This window comes from Ammospiza caudacuta, chromosome Z (assembly GCF_027887145.1).
Source record: "Ammospiza caudacuta isolate bAmmCau1 chromosome Z, bAmmCau1.pri, whole genome shotgun sequence".
NCBI classification, from domain to species: Eukaryota; Metazoa; Chordata; class Aves; order Passeriformes; family Passerellidae; genus Ammospiza; species Ammospiza caudacuta.
In genome coordinates this window covers 31430776-31449277 of record NC_080632.1, presented here as the reverse complement: position 1 = coordinate 31449277, position 18502 = coordinate 31430776, and the positions used below count along the sequence as shown (strand labels likewise).

Here is an 18502-nt window from a genome sequence, read left to right as displayed (position 1 = left end):
TGTTAGCTGTGGATTTTCCTGTTAGCTGGAGAAAATGCAAATGGAACAGAGTGTGTTTCCAATTAGTGTCATGTCAAATTGATTCCCAAGCACCTTCTAACACTGTATTAACTGTTTGTTCTGTACCTTTGTAGTAGGAATTCTGTAACTTTTTTTCTTTAATTCGCCCTGATTTAGTGACTTCAAAATACTCAGCTTGGGTAACTAGGTAAGAAAAGGACCACCAACATCTCTATACTTAATGGTGAAGTGGCAAGTGAAGGACCCGTCGTCACAGATGACATGTGCCAGGACAGAAGCACAGAATCTCAGAAAGGGCAAGGGAAGAGCATCTCAGATCAGCTGCTCTTTGCACCTGCGAATACGTGACTTATGTCGTTCAGACTTGCCTCAGCCTCGATGTACGGAAACGGTAACTACTTGTGGTGGCGCGTCGCGTCCGTCCGGCCGGCGCTGGGGCTCGGTGGGGCGGGCCGCGGTGCACGGCGGCGGCGGGACGCGCGGTGGCGCCTGCGGAGCGCTCAGCGCGGGGCACTGCGGCGGGATCCGGTGCGCCGGCAGCGCTGCGGAAACCCGCAACCGGGGGTGGGGGCAGAGAAACGAAAAGCAGCCCCGACCGCGGAGCTGTCAAGAGGAAAACAAGGCGTTTTAGGGTCGCTCCCGGAGTTCTCGCACATCCCCGTTTATCACCCGATGGCGAGCTCCCGCCCTGGCGGGCATGCCAGGTGCCTCTCGGCACGGTGCCTCCGTCCGCCCGGCAGGACACACAGTCCGCACAGGCGGCGCCGCGCTGCCCATCCCGCGGGGTGCTTGTACGCCTATATGAGAGTGTGTGTGTGTGTGTGTGTGCGTGTACATGTACGTGCGAGGCTGAAAGCTCAAGTGCAGGCTGCCTATTGGTATCTGCTCTTCGGCACCCTCCCTTTCCCCCGCTACCCCCTCCTCCCTCTCTTGTCTTTTTTTTTCATTTTTATTTCAGGCTCATTTTGTGGAGTTTCTGCCCCTCTCTGCGTCAGCCCCACGTCACTTCGCCGGCAGCTCCCGTCTTGGGCTGGAGCAGGAGCCGGAGCTGCTTTATTATCAGCTGGAGGGAGGGAGGAGGAGACGGTGCATAAAGGGGCGAGCGCGGAGCTCTGAGCCCCGCCGCCGCCGCTCGCTGCGCCTCCCTCGCCACCCGCTCGCCGTCCCTCCGGCGGGCAGCGGCCGCCCGAGCCCCCGCAGAAAGGAGCGCAGCCTCCGCCACCTGCCCCCGCCGCCCCGCGCGTTTTGCAGCATCATCGGCAGCAGCCGCGGGGGCAGGCGCTGCCGCTGTCCGCCCGCGGGGCTAGGGGCAGGTGCCGCGCCGCCGGAGGCCCCGCTCGCCCTTGTCGCCGCGGCGCCCGGCTCGGGCCCCCCCCGCCCCGCGCAGCGCCCGGGGCGCTCCGAGCCGCGAGGCGCCGGTGGCTGCGGCTGCGGCGCGCCCATGTGAGCCCCGGCCCGGGTGCCCGCCCGCGGCGCGGAAGGCTGCGCACCCTCCGGCCGTGCGCCCCGGCTGCGGCGGCGGCGGCGGGAGCAGGCGGAGGCCGTCGGGGCAGTGCTGGGGTGAGCATGGTGTCCTGGCGGCGGAGGCCGGGGCCCGGCCTGGCGCGGCTGTGGGGCTTGTGCTGCCTGGTGCTGGGCTGCTGGCCGAGCGCGCTGGGCTGCCCCGCGTCCTGCGGGTGCAGCTCCTGGCGGATCTGGTGCACGGGATCGTCGCCGGGCATCGCCTCTTTCCCCGTGCCGCAGAGGAGCGCCGAGGGCGACAATGTTACCGAGATGTGAGTGCGGCCCGGGGCCGGGCGCGGGGGCGACGGGCCGGAGCAGGCGGGGGAAGCTGCGGGCGGGGGCGGCGGGGACTGACCCACGCCAGAGGCTTTTGCTCCGCGGGGAGAGGCGGTGCTGGAAGCCTGAAAGCCCCGTGTGATTTTGTTTGGACGCGGCTTGCCGGAGCAGCCGCTGCCAGCCCGTTTAGGTGATGAATCCCAATCGCTGGCGATGCGGGTCGCGGGGGTCGGCGCCGGCTGCGGCGGGACCGCGGGGCCGCCGGAGAGCGGGACGGGGCCGGGGCTTCGCCTCCGACCACTGCCCCAGCTGCTGCCGCGGGTTGCGCACCGCTCAGCCCGCACCTCTGCGGCGGCAGCAGGTACGAAACGGAGGGGTTTTTTCTATTTCTTTCTTTCTTTTTTTTTTTCTTTTATTTCTTTTTTAACTTTCGTTCCCTCAGCTTATCGCTGCGAACCGAGAGTATTGGTGGGTGGCTTGCCCTTCGCCCCAGATTTCTCCTGTTTTATATTTTTAAAAATGAAAAAAAGAAAAAAAAAAAAAAAAAAAAAAAAGAAAAAAAAAAGTGAAGGAAGAGATGCGCCGGAAAGTGACAGCAAACTGTCTTTCATAGCCTAACCATAGGAATGCAAACCTGCTCTGACCTTCTCAGTGGAGGTGGCTGGAAGGAAAAAATACAAAACCTGCAGAGGAATGAACATAGTGCTGCTTGTCAGCAATTGGGAGGGAATTAGAGAGCACTAATTAAGCGTGAGGAAAAAGTTTTTTTTCCTCTCCTTCCCGTGTGGTGCTTCCATCCTCGTTTGCCTCGAAGACAGTATTTGATGAGGGAGTTCTGCAGCTTTTTGTGTTAAATCCGGCATAGTTTCACAGTTCAGAGCACCATGGCATTCATGTCCATTGTCTAAGAAAACCTCTTGCAGAGCAAAAAATTTTGGATACTGGATGTGTAGATTATAGATCTCGGGAAAAACCTTCTCAAGCTGTTTTGTTTGTATTTCCCTACCCCTGTTTTTGAATTGGTTTTTGTGACATTTAATGTAAAAGATACCAGCATATTTGCCCCAACTCTATACAGATTTCTCACTATTTGTATTCTCCATCCTTCTTCTGTTTTTCAGTGTCTTTTAAAAGAAATAAAAAAGTACTGTGAAATACGGTGTGAGTTTAGATTAAATTCTAGCCTTTGGGCTACATTCCTGCAGTTCGTTTAAGTCAATTTGCTGCATTTCCCTGCATTTGCTCATGGAAAAGCTGGAGGCATTAATTTCTACTACTCACGTATGGCCTACCTTTGGGAGATTTTTTAGGACCTGTGACAAAGAAATGGTCTTTCTGAGTTATAACTGTTATTGATTCAGATGCTTACGTAGATTGCTTAAATAGAAAAAAAAATTACTTTGAGCTATGCATCTGTGATCATTTTTATAGGCTTTGGTAGCCTTTTTATCCAGTGCATTCTGTTTAGAAGTAACAGAGCAATTTTCGTCTCAAATTTAATCTCTGGTTTGAAAGGCCAGAACAGAAAACACATACTGTAAATATGTTTTCTTCCATTATGAGCTTAAAACATGTCTAGTCATTTTACATTAATACTTTTGGCTTTAATTTTTCTGGGTTTTTTTTAAGCATCATTTTATTCACAGTTCTTTTTGGTTTTTACTGTATCATTCTGTGACATTGCACATTGTTTTGTTTGGTGATCTAAAAATAATTTTGAGTCATGGATTTCTCAGGAGATGCTGTTGCACGTATTTAAGATGGTATTTTCATGTGTGTTTTAACATAAAATGCAGGGACCCTTTAATTAGTTTATAGACAAATTAAAAATTGAACTGCAGTAGCTGTCATTATTTCATTGTGTGAGCTCACTAAACACTAAATACATACAGAAGCAGTTCTAATACAGTAGGTACAGATTGTCAAACTGTTTAAAACACCATAGATCTTGCTTAATTCTAGCTAAAAACAGGTCTAAGAGACTGGAGTGTTGCATTTCACTTAGCTTCAGTGTAGCTTCAGGCCTGGTTCTTCTTTTATGTGCTCTGCAGATACATTCCATTGGTCTCTAGTGGAATTACTCCTGGTATAAATAACATGTAAAAAGTATAAGACAATTAATTTGAAGAACTTATTTGCTTGTATTTAATGAGTATCTATTGAAATCACTCCTGCACTTGTTGGTTATGTCCTGGTCTTGACAGGAGTGCATCCTGCAGTGCTAGGCAAGGCACCCACAGGCACCCGGGCCACGGGTCCTGGGCGCAGTTCGTTAGCCCAGCCACAGGCACTGGAAGCGCTGGGATAGCTGCATGGTCAGGCTGTGTATGTGAAACCCATGGTGGTGCAGAGGATTGGCTGTGGGCCAGGTGGATGGCACTGAGCAGGCAGGATGTGAGTGGGCAGCCAGGGTTTTCCACTTGGCTTTAAGAAATGGAAAAAGATGGAATGGTGCAGCAGGAATAACAGAGATGAGGTACCATGTATCTGGCAGCCTCCACCACTTAACACTCAGGTGCTTCACTGTTTTGGTCCACAAGTGGATTGTACTTTAGAGTTTATAAGCAGTCTCATCCCAGTCCAGCTATTTCTTGATTCCTGCTCAGATCCAGCATCCAAATCTATGGAGAGGTACCTCTGCATCAGCCCTATGAAGGCCAGCTGCTGAAACTTGGTGTGGGAGGGCGTAAGAGTATTTATGCCTGGTGCTTTCTTAGTCATCTCTCTCACTCTTTCCCTTCCTGGCTGTTTTTGTATAGTGTTCTACTACAGTAAATGAGACAGATTTTAGATATGCCTGGCTGGTTAAGATGATGGTGTGGACTGGTCTTTATCTGGAAAACAAGTATTGGTGCTTATCATAACAGACTGTACTTGTAATAATTGTTTGGTCACTTTGATATTATTAGGGACAAATTGAACTCCAGAGTGAGGCTCTGCATTAGGATAAATGGTATCAGTCATTGATACATTAAAAACCAAGGACCAAGAGTGACAAAAGCAAAATCACTTTATCAGTTTTGTAAAATCCATGCATTGTAGACACAATCGCAAATAAGTAGGCCTTGTCGAGATCACTCGTGCAAAAATATTAATAGGATAGTAAGGGAGAAATTTTTAGAGTGGTCAGGACTTCTTGTAAGAGGACTAGTATAATATTTTCTCATTTAGGAAAATGTATTGCTGTTTTATCTCAGTGTACATGACTCTTCAAATGGGTTTGATTTAAAAGCGACATCTTGCAGTACAAGTATATTCCTGGCCTAGCTTCACAGTTCTGCTATCAAGTCATTAATAGGTTTACTTATGATTATTCAGGTGAATGAGGTTTGAAATTAATTGGTGTTTTTCAGGAAGAACTGCTTGCCAACAAAATAGTAGGTGACTTTTAAGCTCTTGCCTATTAAAAGAGAGGTGATTGTGTATTGCGTACATTTCAAAACCACAAAATAAATTTCTAATGCAGTTATATAAAGCACTCTAGAATTGTTAATAAGTAAGACAGGATAAGTAATTTATAGAGTAAATTATTTAACAAGTCATGTGAGCTTGTGCTAAAAAAAAAGCATGTTTAAATTCATTGAAGCTCAGAGCTGTTGGTATTTTCAGTCTTTTTTATTCTCGATTTTGAGACTGTTGTAGATTTATTGTCATATAAAACTGTCTGCAAGGCTCCTCAGCCTCTAGCCCCTTCTTCCTCAAAGCAACTTCTGGCTGTGCATCATTGCATGACTTGGCTGGATTGAGAAGTTATTTCTGGTGACTTGGAATTGTATAATAAAACATGAGACACCAGGCTACAAATTATTAAAGGCATTTTGGACAGTGGTGATGTAATAGCTTCATTTAGGAATTTGTCCTTTTTAAAAAAAAAAAAAATCTTCCTTTAAAAATCTGGGTAATTGGTTAAGGTAAATTAAAAGTAAGCACTGTGAAAATCAGTTTTATAATTTTTAGGCTCTAAAAATACTCTGGGATCACAAAGCACTGAATTTTGTTCTTTTTTTTTTGCTCCCGGGGAACCTTTTGAATGTCTTGTTCTAGACATTGCCCTTCTGCTTTCTGAGGACTGATGGGGCTCCTGAGGGTTTCCACTGAAGCTGTCTCAATCAGGCAGAGACAAAACAGCTCATGAGGCTGGAAGAGAGCGTCATCCTTCAGAAGGCAGTCAGCGTTGGGCAGGGTGGCAGGAACACTGTCTCTCCCTCAATATCTTTGGTCACTCAAGAGTTTGGAAAAAGGTTTGGGATGTGTATACTGAAATAAAAGATTTGGTCTTGAACATGTTCTTTTCAAGAAACTTCCATTTTTTTCCATACTAATGGCAAAATATGGCTTGGCAGTGCAGCCTGTGATATCTTTAGGATGGCATTTTCCAGATTTCTCAGGTTCTATTTTTTCTCCATTATTTTTATGCTGACAAGTGTAACAGAGAAAGTAGCTTAGCAATATTCTGGATCTCTAATCACTGTAGAGCAAAAAAATTTTACGTAACTGAACATGGACCTGATTTCTCCATTTTGGTTTTCATTTTTAAATAAAGAGGGATCCCTTATCTTCTCTTTTTTTTTTCGGATTGCAATTCTTTCTCCCATGTTTGTCATCTCTCTCTACACAAATGTCTAAGAGTATGGCCTTTAAGGTGGTCATCCAGATATCCTTGCCTGAGCAGTAGAAAGGTAGCAGGTAATGGAGCAAAGAATTCTAAAACTGCTTCAGTATGTTGTTGATGTCTGATGTATATTTAGCTTGTTACCTCTGAAAAACTGCTCTTTAAAAACTGCCCTTTAAAAAGCAAAGCAGATTGTATAAATTGACTAATTTGCATGCATTTTGAATGGAGAGATAAATCCATAGAGGTCTGAAATCTTCTACTGCTTGGGTTGTGAATATGCTTTTTTACAGGATGCTGTTATGTTTGTGAAGATCTCTTCATCCAGATGTATGTAGTACATCATTGCTGTTAAATTATATATGATCATATATAATTGGGATGCATCTTAATTCCCGGTTGATTGTGGATCTATATTTTCAGAAACTGCAAAAGGCAAAACAAATTACTGCCTGCCTGAAATGCACATATGGAGTTTCTGTGTTTTTGCATAGCTACTAATAGCTATTAATTGTAGTATTACAGTATCTCAGGATCGCTGAATAGTTCAGTTTGAAAGGGAGCACTGGTGGGATCATCTGGTCCAACCTCCCTGCTCAAGAAGGGCCTACAAGAGCATGTGGCACAGGGCTGTATCCAGATGGTTCTTGAATAGCTCCAGTGAGGGAGGCTCCACAACCTCTCCTGGCAATCTGTTCCAATGCCTGGTCACCTGCACAGTAAAGAAGTTCTTCCTCATGTTTGGATAAAACTTGCTGTGCATCAGTTTCTGCTCACTACCTTTGTCCTATTGCTCAGCATCACCAAGGAGAGCCTGGTTCTGTCCTGTTGACATTGTTCTTTCAGATACTTCCATCCATTGACAAGATCACCTCTGAGTGATCTCTTCTCAAGGCAGAACAGGCCCAACTTCTTCCACCTTTCCATGTATAGGAGATGCTCCAGGCTCTTAATCATCTTCATAGCCCTCAGCTGCTCTCTCCCAGGAAGTCCATGCCACTCTTGTCCTGAGGAGCCCAGAACTGGACACAGCTCCAGTTGTGCCTCACCAGGGCTGAGTAGAGGGGCAGGATCACCCCCCTCACCCTGCTGGCACTGCTCTTCCCAATGCACCCCAGGACACCATTGCCCTTCCTGGCCACCAGGACACACTGCTGGCTCATGGACAGCTTGCTGTCCACCAGGAACCCCAGGCCCTTCTCCTCAGAGCTGCTTTCCAGTAGTTCAGCTCCCATCCTGTGCTGATGCCTGGGGCTATTCCTCCCAAGGTGCAGGATCCTGCTTTTGCTTTGGTTGAATTTCAGACAGTTCTTCTCTGCACCACCCTGTCAAGGCTGCACTCTGGGGTATTGGCTACTGCTCCCAGCTTTGTGCTGTCAGTGACCTGCTGAGGAGGCCCCTGTCTCTTTCTCCAAATCGCTGCTGAACAAATTAAACAATGCTGGGCCCAGTGTCCCCCCAGTGGGGGACACCACATGTGAGAAGCCTCCAACTAGACCTTGTGCCACTGATTGCAGGTGTTTGGGATCTGCCATTCAGCCAGTTCTCAATTCAGCTCACTGTCCACTCATTTAGTTCATGCTTCCTAGACTTGCCTATGAGGATATAATGTAAGACAGGATCTAAAGCCCTGTTGGAGTTGAGGTAGACAATAGCCCTCATCCATCCAGGTAGTTGTACCATTGTGGAAGGCAATCAGGTTGGTCAAGCATGATTCCCCTTTGCTGAATCCATGGTGACTAATTCTGATCACCCTCTTGGCATCCATATGGATAAAGATGGCCTCCAGAATGAGGCACTTTCCAAGGATCAAGGTGGAGCTGGCTGGCCAGTTGTTCTCTGGGTCCTCCTTCTTGCCCATTTTGAAGACCAGCGTGACTTTATTTTCTTACAGTCCTCTGACACCTCTCTTGATCACCATGACTGTTCCAAGAGAACTGCAAGCAGCCCCGCTAGTGTGTCTGCCAGCTCCTCCTCAGCTCCTTGCGAATGCATCCCCCGAGGACAGCCTCTTTTTATTTGTTCCAAGTGTCCTGTTGCTGCTTTCACTTCCTGTGTATCTCCTCCTTGTGCTTTGCTTTTGACAGGAGTTTTTTGCTCATCCATGCAGGTGTCTTGCCCTCTTTGCTCCATTTCTTACTCATCAGGATGTACTAGTCTTGAACCTGGAGAAGGTGATGCTTTAATATTTATTGATAAGCTCTCTTGGACCCCTGTTCTCTCTGCTGGGCCTGTTCCCATGGGATTCTTCCAAGAAGATCCTTGAAGAGGCTAAAGTTATCTCTCCTGAAATCCAAGATTTCAGTCTCACTTGTGGCCCTGCTTCCTCCATGCAAGGTGCTGAACTCTATAATCATGTCATGATCACATTGCACAATTGTGGTGGACTTACTGGAAAGGAACCACACCATGGAAATTCAGCATTTATTTTTGTTATTGCTTTCTTCTAAGAATATTACCTGCATTGGTAAGAGGCTACAGCTGAAATGTAAATATTTTTAATACCAATTCAGCTATATATGTTTCTGTGTTGTGTTTTCATTGTTAGGATAAATTCTTGGAGCTCAGGTTTCAGGTCAATATTCTTTTTTTCCTAGACAAGGCTGAAGTAATGAGATTTTTTTTTTCTTCAGAAGTAAGATAAAATGGAAGGAAGCAGGCCAAAGGTGTCCAAGGTATTTTCAGAGGCACTTTGAGAGATTGTAATCTTTGAGTGGTGTAACTTGAACTTTACTTTGCTAAAGCAAACTAGTCCTGATCTTGCAAGGTAGTTAGATGCTTTTTATTTCAGGGGGAAGCTGAGGCTGGGATTCTGGCCTATGTAAAGTCAGTGACAAAAATGAATGGAGTTAGTGTTTCACCAGCATAGTTTAGAGTATGTACGAGAAGGATGAAAGGAACCTTGATTCAGGCATTTTCCTGCCTTTTTAAGGTTAGGAAGAGATGGCAGTTGTTGCTCGATTACTGGATGTGTTTTTGACTTGCAGGTTTTTTTGCCTTTCATGATTTTTTGTTCTGTATGAATATAAAATATGTTGAGGTAAGTGGAAGCTATGGTTGAGTATTTCAGGCAGGAGTCTTTTCCAACATTTTAGATAATTTTGCTTTGGAATGAAGCTCCTCATGCAAAAAAAAAGTTACAGCTCCTGCTATGTATTCGTAGAGGATATATGGTTCATTGTATAATTGTCTGATGTATAAATAAAAGGAAGGCAAACAATTAATCAAACTCAATCTATTGCTGAAACAGACAACAGTGAAAAGGTAACACTTCTGAGCTTCTTGTGAAAGGATCTGCCCACAGAGCTGTAGTTGAGGCTGGGAAAGTTACCTGTTTTTCCTGTTGGTTTGACAGGTGAACCAAAAGAAATCTTCCCATTTTAGATGTAAATGAAATTAGTTTTACCGTTCTAATTTCCTAACCATGCCTGTAAAACTAAGTAAGGCTGTGTTCAGCAGGTATCTTGTGGAGCATGGCTACCCCACATTGTGCAGCAAGATTCATGTGAAGAGTGCATAGGGTGTGACTTCCCATTCTTTTGCAACGACCGTCTGGTTTTCTGAATGCCAGACAGCGTGGCAAGCATATGCGGATAAATCATGTGCACATCCTGGGCATGTCCGACTTACTGGGCATGGACTGGAAGACCTTCCCACAGCATGTGCTCTGGGTGTCATGTGCTGGACCTACTAATCATGTCTGGGACTGTCTCAGGCCTCAGCATTTAAAATCTGGCAACTCCCTACTAGCTCTGTAGCTAAGGCAGAGCTAGTAGGCTCTGGCTTAGCCAGCTTTAGCTGGCTACTGTCCACAATGGAAGTAGGCTACTCTCCACACTCTTCCAGGAAGTGATTCAGGAGGCTAAATTAGATTTGCACTGCAAATTACCCCATGCAGTTATCCCCTTCCATCCCCACTGACTATTAAGAAAACATTGGGGACTTAGCTCATTGGGGTGGGGGACAAAAGCAAGACCTTCCTTTTAGCAAGCAGGGTCATAGTGTGGGGCAAACTGATTTTGTGGTCCTAGGTGTACCATTTCAGCATGCATGTGAAGAACTGCTCTGCTAGAAGCAGAGCATAGGTCTGAACCAAGGTCTTGCATGTGAGCATCTTAACTTCTGTTCCTGTATGGCGTACAGATGTGGGAATGCCTTGGTTCTTCCTGTCTGAGTTGCCTTCTTTGGCATAGAACATTCAAATGTGCTTTTGGGTCAGAGTGCTGGACTGTCTGTTTAGCTAAGAAGCTATGTATTTGTGTAGTGAGACAGCTGAGTCCTGCTCCTGCTTCACTGAGAGTTAAATTACAGCCAAAATGAGAACAGCACAAACAGGTAAGGTAGAGATTGCCCTCTTTCAGATGGCTTGTAAATATGGTATCTTCTGAGAGGCTGGAATCATGTTTCCTTAGGGAATCAAAGAAATTGAATCTGGTGCCCCAGATGCCGCTGGAGCATTATTTATAGTATTTCCTCCAAATTTGTGTTCTTCAACTTCATAGAAACATGTCTTTTTTTTTTTTTTTCCTCACTCACTAGGTGGGTGAATGGTCTACTGCCTATTCATCGCTTATTCTCCCCTCCAGTCTTGCCTCTTCTAATTTTTAGAAACAGATTTTGGAACACATTATGCATACAGTGATCTTCACCTGGTAAACATATATACTTTACGCTCCAGCTGGGAGCAGTTTTATTGACTCTGTGGGTCTAACTATGTAATGTGCATAAGTGTATGTTTTAAGAGTTTTAAGTTTAGGATGGTAGTTAGTAAGCATCTTTCTAAGACTCTATTGTGCACATATAACAGAGTCTCAGAATATGCTGAGTTGGAAGGGATCCTCAAGGATCACTGAGTCCAGCTCCTGGCCCTGAGAGAGCACCATCCCCAAGAGTCACACCATGTGTTGAGAGCATTGTCCAAATGCTTCTTGAACTCTGTCAGAATGGTGCTGTGGCCATTTCACTGGGGAGCTGTTCCAGTGCCCAGCTACCCTCTGGGTGAAAAATCCTTTCCCAATATCCAACCTAACCCTCCCCTGACACAGCTTCAGGCCGTTCCCTCAGGCCCTGTTTCTGGTCACCACAGAGGAAAGATCAGTGTCTGCCCCTCCTCTTCCCCTCATGAGGAAGTTGTACCTGCAGTGAGGTCTGTCCTCAGTTTCCAGGCTGAACACACCAAGTGGCCTCAGCTGCTACTCATATGGCTTCCCTTCAAGACCCTTCACCATCTTTGTTGCTGTCCTCTGGATGGTCTCCAATAGTTTAATATCGTTCTTATCATGGGCCCAAAACTGCAGACAATATTGAAGGTGTGCAGACCAGTGTAGAGTAGAGCAGAGCAATCCCCTCCCTTGACTGTCTGGTGATGGTTTTGCCATTATTACAGATATAACAAAATTATAAAATTACAAATATTTTGAATTTACACAAATCCATGCAGCATCAAGCCACCTAAGTAGAAAATACAAATGCTGGATACTACTTCTGCTATAGACATCTGCAAGTGTCTGGATCGTTTGTGTGCTATGACTATCTTGTTGTCTGGGGCTTATGTCATTTAGGGAATATGAAGGTAGCACAGGTGCAGAAATAGCTACTGCTTGCCTTAGAGGTTGGTGTGGGTGGAAGAAAGACTCCCAGCATTTCTCCCAACTCTTCGTAGCATTCCTGTCTGCATTGACACAGGGCAGTTGTGCCTTCCGTTGCATGGTTTGGTTACATGCAGAGTTTTTGCCCGCTTTAGAGCTCTTCTGCATGTTCTCATGAGTTCTAATGAACACTTTAACTTGTAGCAGTGTTGCCCTTCACACTGAGTGTCTAAAATTAAAGTTTTAGGAGGCGAGCATCCCAGCAGTTGGAGTAATCATCAAAACACCAATCTATCAATTATTTGCAGGTGAACACTTCACTATCACCACCTATGTCTTGGGCCAGGGGCACTGCTGCAGAGGATGTGTAGGATGGAGGAATGCTGAAAGGTGTGTCTGGTACTGGGGTGCAGTAAGCGGAAACAGGCTGGAGGATTAGAGAAGTACTACTCCACTCATAAGCAGTGGCAGGGACAAAAGCTGTAAAAGTAAATGAAGAATGCTGTGAAAGTAGTGGTGGTGAGGAGAAGGCAGCTTTTCAGAGGTAGTAAAGAAGGTTGGAGACTAACTAAAGATGTCATCTTGTGAAAGAGGTACATTCAGGGTAAGTGTTTCATTTGAAGGCACAATGGTAGAGAAGCTGATCTAAGGTTTGAAACTATAATGTGTAATACGTACTAAGTCATACATAATATGTAATATATAACTAAAATAAATGCTTACAAAATAGCGTATTTTCCTTACTTCAAAAGTATAGCAACAAATACAGCCATGAGCAGGCTTTATGAGTACAAGCTGATTGCAGTCTAGAAGGAGCATTGCATATGTCACATAGCAGAACAAACAGAAATACAAAGAGAAAACTCAAAGACACAGGATGGTTGTCTGGGGGTACCATTGTGACAGAGAATTTGCTCAAAATCAAACTGGCCTGGTACAGGAATGTGGAAAGGAAACAGTAGCAGCAATGTGGCAGTCAGCACAAGTATTAGAAATATTCTGGATTCTGACAATTGTGCAGAAAGTGTAATAAACACATCATTATGCTAATATATGCAGTGCAAATAAGAAACTACTTCTATTAAATGAAGAACAGGATTCAAGTGGAATAATGCTAATAGAAGAAGCTATGAATTCAAAATCTTGGCCAGCTACAATGAAAAGTGGACTATACTATAATGTAAATAAATGTGATAAAATGAAATAAGAAACTGTGAAGAGCGCATAAATGTGAAGTGGTGAAGAATGCATCTGAAAGGTGCATCTGAAGAATGCATCAACAAATGATGTTGAAACGTTCTCTGAAAAATGCAAAGGCTAAATTTAAGTGGTAGGATTGGTGTCATCATACAGAAAGTGGCAACCCATTCTGATGCTAGACGGGGTGACGTAAACGTGAAAAGGACAACCCATAACCCTTTTGGAATGTTTCAGTGACATAATGTGAAGTTCTATTCATGTATGTTTTTCATTCAAAGACAAGAATGTCTTGGAGAAGACACAGATCTGTGATTAGGGCTGCAGAAGATGTTTCACAGGTCTTGGAAGGGAGTCTAGGAAACCAATTGTGAACCATGGCAGCAGATGGCATCATATGCAGAATGGAAAAAGATCTACTTGTTGGGTTCTCTATGTAATAATTGCACAGAAAAGGGGTAGAGGTTATGACCATATGAAGGCTCTCAGGACTTAAATGAAAACAGAAGAAAGAAACTCTTTGTTGGCTAATGGAAAGACGACTATGTTTTGAGATGTCAGGAGTCAAATTGTTCAGTAAATGTAATGAATGAACAGGATATAGATAGATTTTCCTGGGTAGAGGGCTTTAAATTTTGCATCTTCACTCCACTCTTTGGAAGTACTGCCTTTTGATCTGTATCTGGCATGAAATGCACTGCATGCAGTTAATGAGACATTAAATGGGGTAGCAGGTACAGATATATGTCTTGGTGATCCAATGATCCAGAGCAGATTGATTAGAGTATTTGATATTCTAATAGCCAGTAATTTTAAACTGAATAAAACCAAATATTATTGTCAAACAGTGTGAATTGTATATGTGGGAGAAGACTGACTTCAGAGGAGATTTCAGAAGGAATGTCTTATGTTGACTGAAAGAGTCAAAGAATACTGAATATGTCAGAACCCAGAGACAGGAAAAGACCGTTGTGATATATGTCAGAAGGGCTATCTGATTCCAAAGGATGTGCAGCTACCTAAGACATCTTTTCCAGAAAGTCACTGTCTGAGTACGGGCACCTGAAAGGAAGAGAATTCCAAGGTTTTGACAGCAACCAAGCAGCTTTAATGTTTTTATTCACTGAGGGACTTAGAAAGATGCATATAAGGGATGGCTGTTTGAAATCTTACTGTGCTCTTGTGCAATGGATGTTTTTCCATTCTCATTTGCATCAAGGCCACTGACAGCCATAGAGATCATGTATGCAAGTGCTGAAAAGAGAGTATTTGCATTACTACTATTATTTTTGAAGACTAGGTGGTTCTGCAGGAGAAAGAACTGTCACTTATTTATTCATTCCTTTGAGATGTTCTTTCATCCTTGCAAGGAAATAATAACATCATCAACAACAACAATAATAAAGCTTAGTCTTATGGCTGCTTTCTGTTGACAAATAATGGAAAGCCGCCTTCACTACTCTCCTTTTGTATGTTAATTTACTGTGTGATTTTTAGCACATATTTTATAAAGGGTTTGTGTGGCAGTTTAAGCCTCATCCTAGCAATCTGCATAGATTATTTCATACACAGGGGATAAAAATGTGTTTTGAAGCTAAGTATAAGTCAGAGATTAAGATATGTCTTTTAGAATAATAGGTCATTGTTTGGCCTTCTGACATTAAAAAGGAATATCAACATTTCCAAAATACCTTTGCTAAGGAAAAACATGTCTGTAGCTGTCACGTATTCCTGGAAAAACATCAAAAATTCATGTCTTGATGCAATATCAACTGTACAGACTTGGGGATCTCAAAGGGGAGGACAGGTCTCTAAATGGAGAAAATACTTAAATAAACTCTGCATGCATTTGGGGGAAAGTAATTCTGAAGATGGTGCTCATCAAGAGCATAAATCTTAAATCTGGAAAGCTGCATGAGATGTCTTGAGAGTTTGCTTGATTTGGTAGTCTGCTCTATGAAGAGAATCCAGGCATGGACTTCCCATTTTCTGGGCAGCTGCATTTATAAGCAACAGCACAGATCTGCTCCTGGAGTGCCAAAACAAGATTGGTATCTCCACTGAATTCCTGTTTTCTTCTGCTTTAAACTGGTGGGTTGGCACTAACTGTTCAAGATGATGGCTTTGAAGAATCAATTTGCAGTGGCAGCTATGTGCTGCTAATTGGATAATAGTATACTGTTGTGGCACAGAATGTTGGGGCCCTGTTGCCTCCTGGCAGTTGACACAGCCACACATCAAGAACAGGGAATTCTTGAAATTAACTGATCTCTGACATTGCTTGTGAGATGCTGAGTTCCAGATTGTCCCGAACAATGCATTACCTGAATTTGGGAATCCTGCGTGTAGTGCAGGATTTGCTGAAAAAATGGGAATGCCTGTGTCTCTGAAGAAAGATCCCAGAGCTAATTATGTTGTCTCCAGAGCTGCTGTACTGGCACGTGGAGAGCTATTTCCTGAACTCTTCTGTGACTTGTGGTTAAATACTCTAAATGTGAGGAAAAAGCCCTTAGGGAACCTGTGATAGTGGCAACCAGTTTTTCACTCTTTGTGAAACACAGGGTGATTCACGGTTTAAAAACAAACAAACAAAAACAACCCCAAAAAACCACTGCAGCAGGAGACACTGGGCAGCCAAAGGAGGAGTCAAGCACTGGTAAAATTTCTGAGTGTTAGGTAGGTCCACCGTGGATGGTCGTGACACACTGCATCTTTCCTGAGTTATGGCACGCTCCTCTAGCAGTAGAGTTTCTGTTTCCTGAAGTCATCCTCACTAAATCTCATACTTATGTTACCAGACGGAGGAAGCAAAAGAGAATAAAATAATTGGAGTAAGCTTGTGTATTGGTAGAATATTTGCTGTATTTGGGTGTCTGTATCACACTCATTGCTTGTTAGGCATTTCCTTCCTAGAGGAAGCTTGGTCCTATGCAGGAGGATTTCTTGATTGACCAGAGATTATAGCATTGATGCCTACACCTGTCTGAAACTTGACATTCTTGATATGTAACTTGTGTAGTTCTGGGCTTCGTTTTCCAACTGTGAGTCCGTGCCACTTCAGCATTATTTTAAACTTGGTTTCAGAGGGGCTACAAATGTAACCCAGTTCAATATGCCAGGTTTCATTAAGTATTGCATCAAGTTTACAAATTTTACATGATGTCAATGCATAATAATGAATCAGTCTGCATTTTTTGAAAATACCTCTAAGTTTTAGCTCACCTTTTAAAGAACTTGGTATCACATTTGAGTTTGTAAGAAGATATGGCACCAGGGAAGATTGCAATGTTTAATTCTCAATATTAACATACAGCTCTCACAGTAGTCTAGACTAGGGACATACGTGACCTGTCATTAAATAGTAATTATTCTACTGACAGTTCAATGTCTGAAGTGTGCTGCCTTTGTCCTCTAAAAATTTAGTGAAAAAACAACTTGGAATAAAAAGTTTTTCAAGAGTTCAGAGTTCAGTTCATTTCACCAATGAGTGTTTATTAATTTTAAATTCTTTTTTTTGTACAACCTAGAGCTAGGCATGTAATTGATTTATTTTTTAGAGTGTTAAGAAAATAAATTTCCCATGAAGGAAGTTTTTTGGCAACAAAAATACTTCTGGAGCTGCACTACAGTTTATTTGCTTGCATCCATGTTGTTAAGATTAGCATGTGCTAGTTTTTTTCCAACATGTCCTTATAGCTCCAGATGGAGTAGTATACCTTAACACACATTAAGCAGGAGGAAATAGAGTAAGTAAGTTAAGAAGGCATATTTCTGCTGGCCTTTTATATTCAGGTTAAGGGAAAGATTTGAAAGTTGGTGTGGAATCTGGTTTTTAAATTATGAAGGAACATTAAATAACCTAGATGGCTTTAAAGAGATCAGAACCCACTTTCTCTTCATGCTTTTGCAGTTCAGAAGTTGCTTCACTGATGTTAAACATAATCTGTATCCTTTCATTTTTATAATGAGCATAAGTGAAGACTACCCTCTCAAAAGAGATCTTGGAGGAGCTGACTCTTATAGATAAGGATTTAAAACTATTGTTTCCAAAATGTGATGGTGGTGAAGTGTGAGTGTGTGACATTGTTCAGTAGCTGCTGAAGTGTGGCGAGATGAATGTGTTGTAGGCTGCAACGTGCAACCTAGGTGTGTGATTCTGAATCCCTTTTTTAGAATTATTCAGTAGTTTACAATGGAGAGATTAAATTAAGGGTCCGAAGACAATTATTGTTTACTGACTACTCATTGAAGGAGATGCAGAATGCTATAGTATAATCAAGCAAATAGCTTTGTAGGCAGCTAAGAGCTTGATTTCGAGGTGGCAGCCAGTATTTGTGAACTGATATGTGTGGTCTGTCTGGTGCTATCCAGCCAGGTTCTGGCAGTGCAACAGTGCTGTGGTGTGCAGTGGGAGCTTCCAAGCTCTTCACGTGACTTCAGCCAGCTGTGAGTCAGTATGTTTTTCTTCTGTGCTACAGTAAAAATGTTCCGTTAAAAAATAGGGTTGATATTCTTAAGGGCAGGCAGGCAAATTATATTTCTCAGTGTCGCCCACTGCAAGTCAAAGCTTTTAGAGTATTAATGTTTGATGATAAGTAACATTAAGGTAAAGTAGTTGTGAAGAAGGTAAAAATAGACTTCAGTTAGGGAGAGGTTTTATTTCAGATCTCCCTCTAAATTAAACAGAAAAGCAACTTCCCCTTATAGGGTACAGCTACATCATTCTACTCTTTTCTTTCTCACTGTTATGACATGGCTGCAAAGGCTCAACTTGAAACAGACTTGTTAAGTGAGTAAGAGGATGTGACCTGCTTATGGTAAATTATGTTTCTCCACTCTTTCTTCAAGGATTTCCAAGTGCGGGAACTTCGCTTTACTGTTGTGTTCTGAGAGTGCATTTAGTGTACTGAGTGCATAAAATGTATTGCAGAGCAGTTACTGAATTAGTTGCTTAGACAAAAATTCTTCTGGGTCCCAACCAGTATGGTTGTGGAAAAGCAATGGTTTCTTTTGGTTCTTTCAGCTCAAACCAGCTCCAAGAAAAGAATGCCCTGCTCTTCCCCACCTAGGGCTTCTTCTAAGGCATGCAATAAGAGAAGGAAAGAAGATACCACAAATTCATACTACTGTTTCCCAAATATAATTTGTTTGGACTATTCCCTGATGCACCAGTACAAATCTCTTTATGTAGATTGTGTGCTCATACTAAGATTTGTGTCTGATGTAAATTGTGAAGCTTCATTGGCTTCAGCAGAGCTGAACTATTTTATAATGAGGCTTAACACAGGATGTAATACACTAACAA

At 43.5% G+C, this 18502-nt stretch overlaps 1 protein-coding gene across 3 annotated transcripts in view; it reads left to right on the top strand.

Moving 5' to 3' along the window:
- Nucleotides 1-1587: 1587 nt before the first annotated feature.
- The window catches only part of NTRK2 (neurotrophic receptor tyrosine kinase 2), a 198886-nt gene continuing 181971 nt past the window's right edge, over nt 1588-18502 (top strand). For all 3 annotated transcript variants that reach the window (XM_058823316.1, XM_058823318.1, XM_058823317.1), the window contains exon 1: nt 1588-1796. In XM_058823316.1, the coding sequence (XP_058679299.1) occupies nt 1588-1796 (209 nt within the window). The remainder of the gene's footprint in view (nt 1797-18502) is intronic.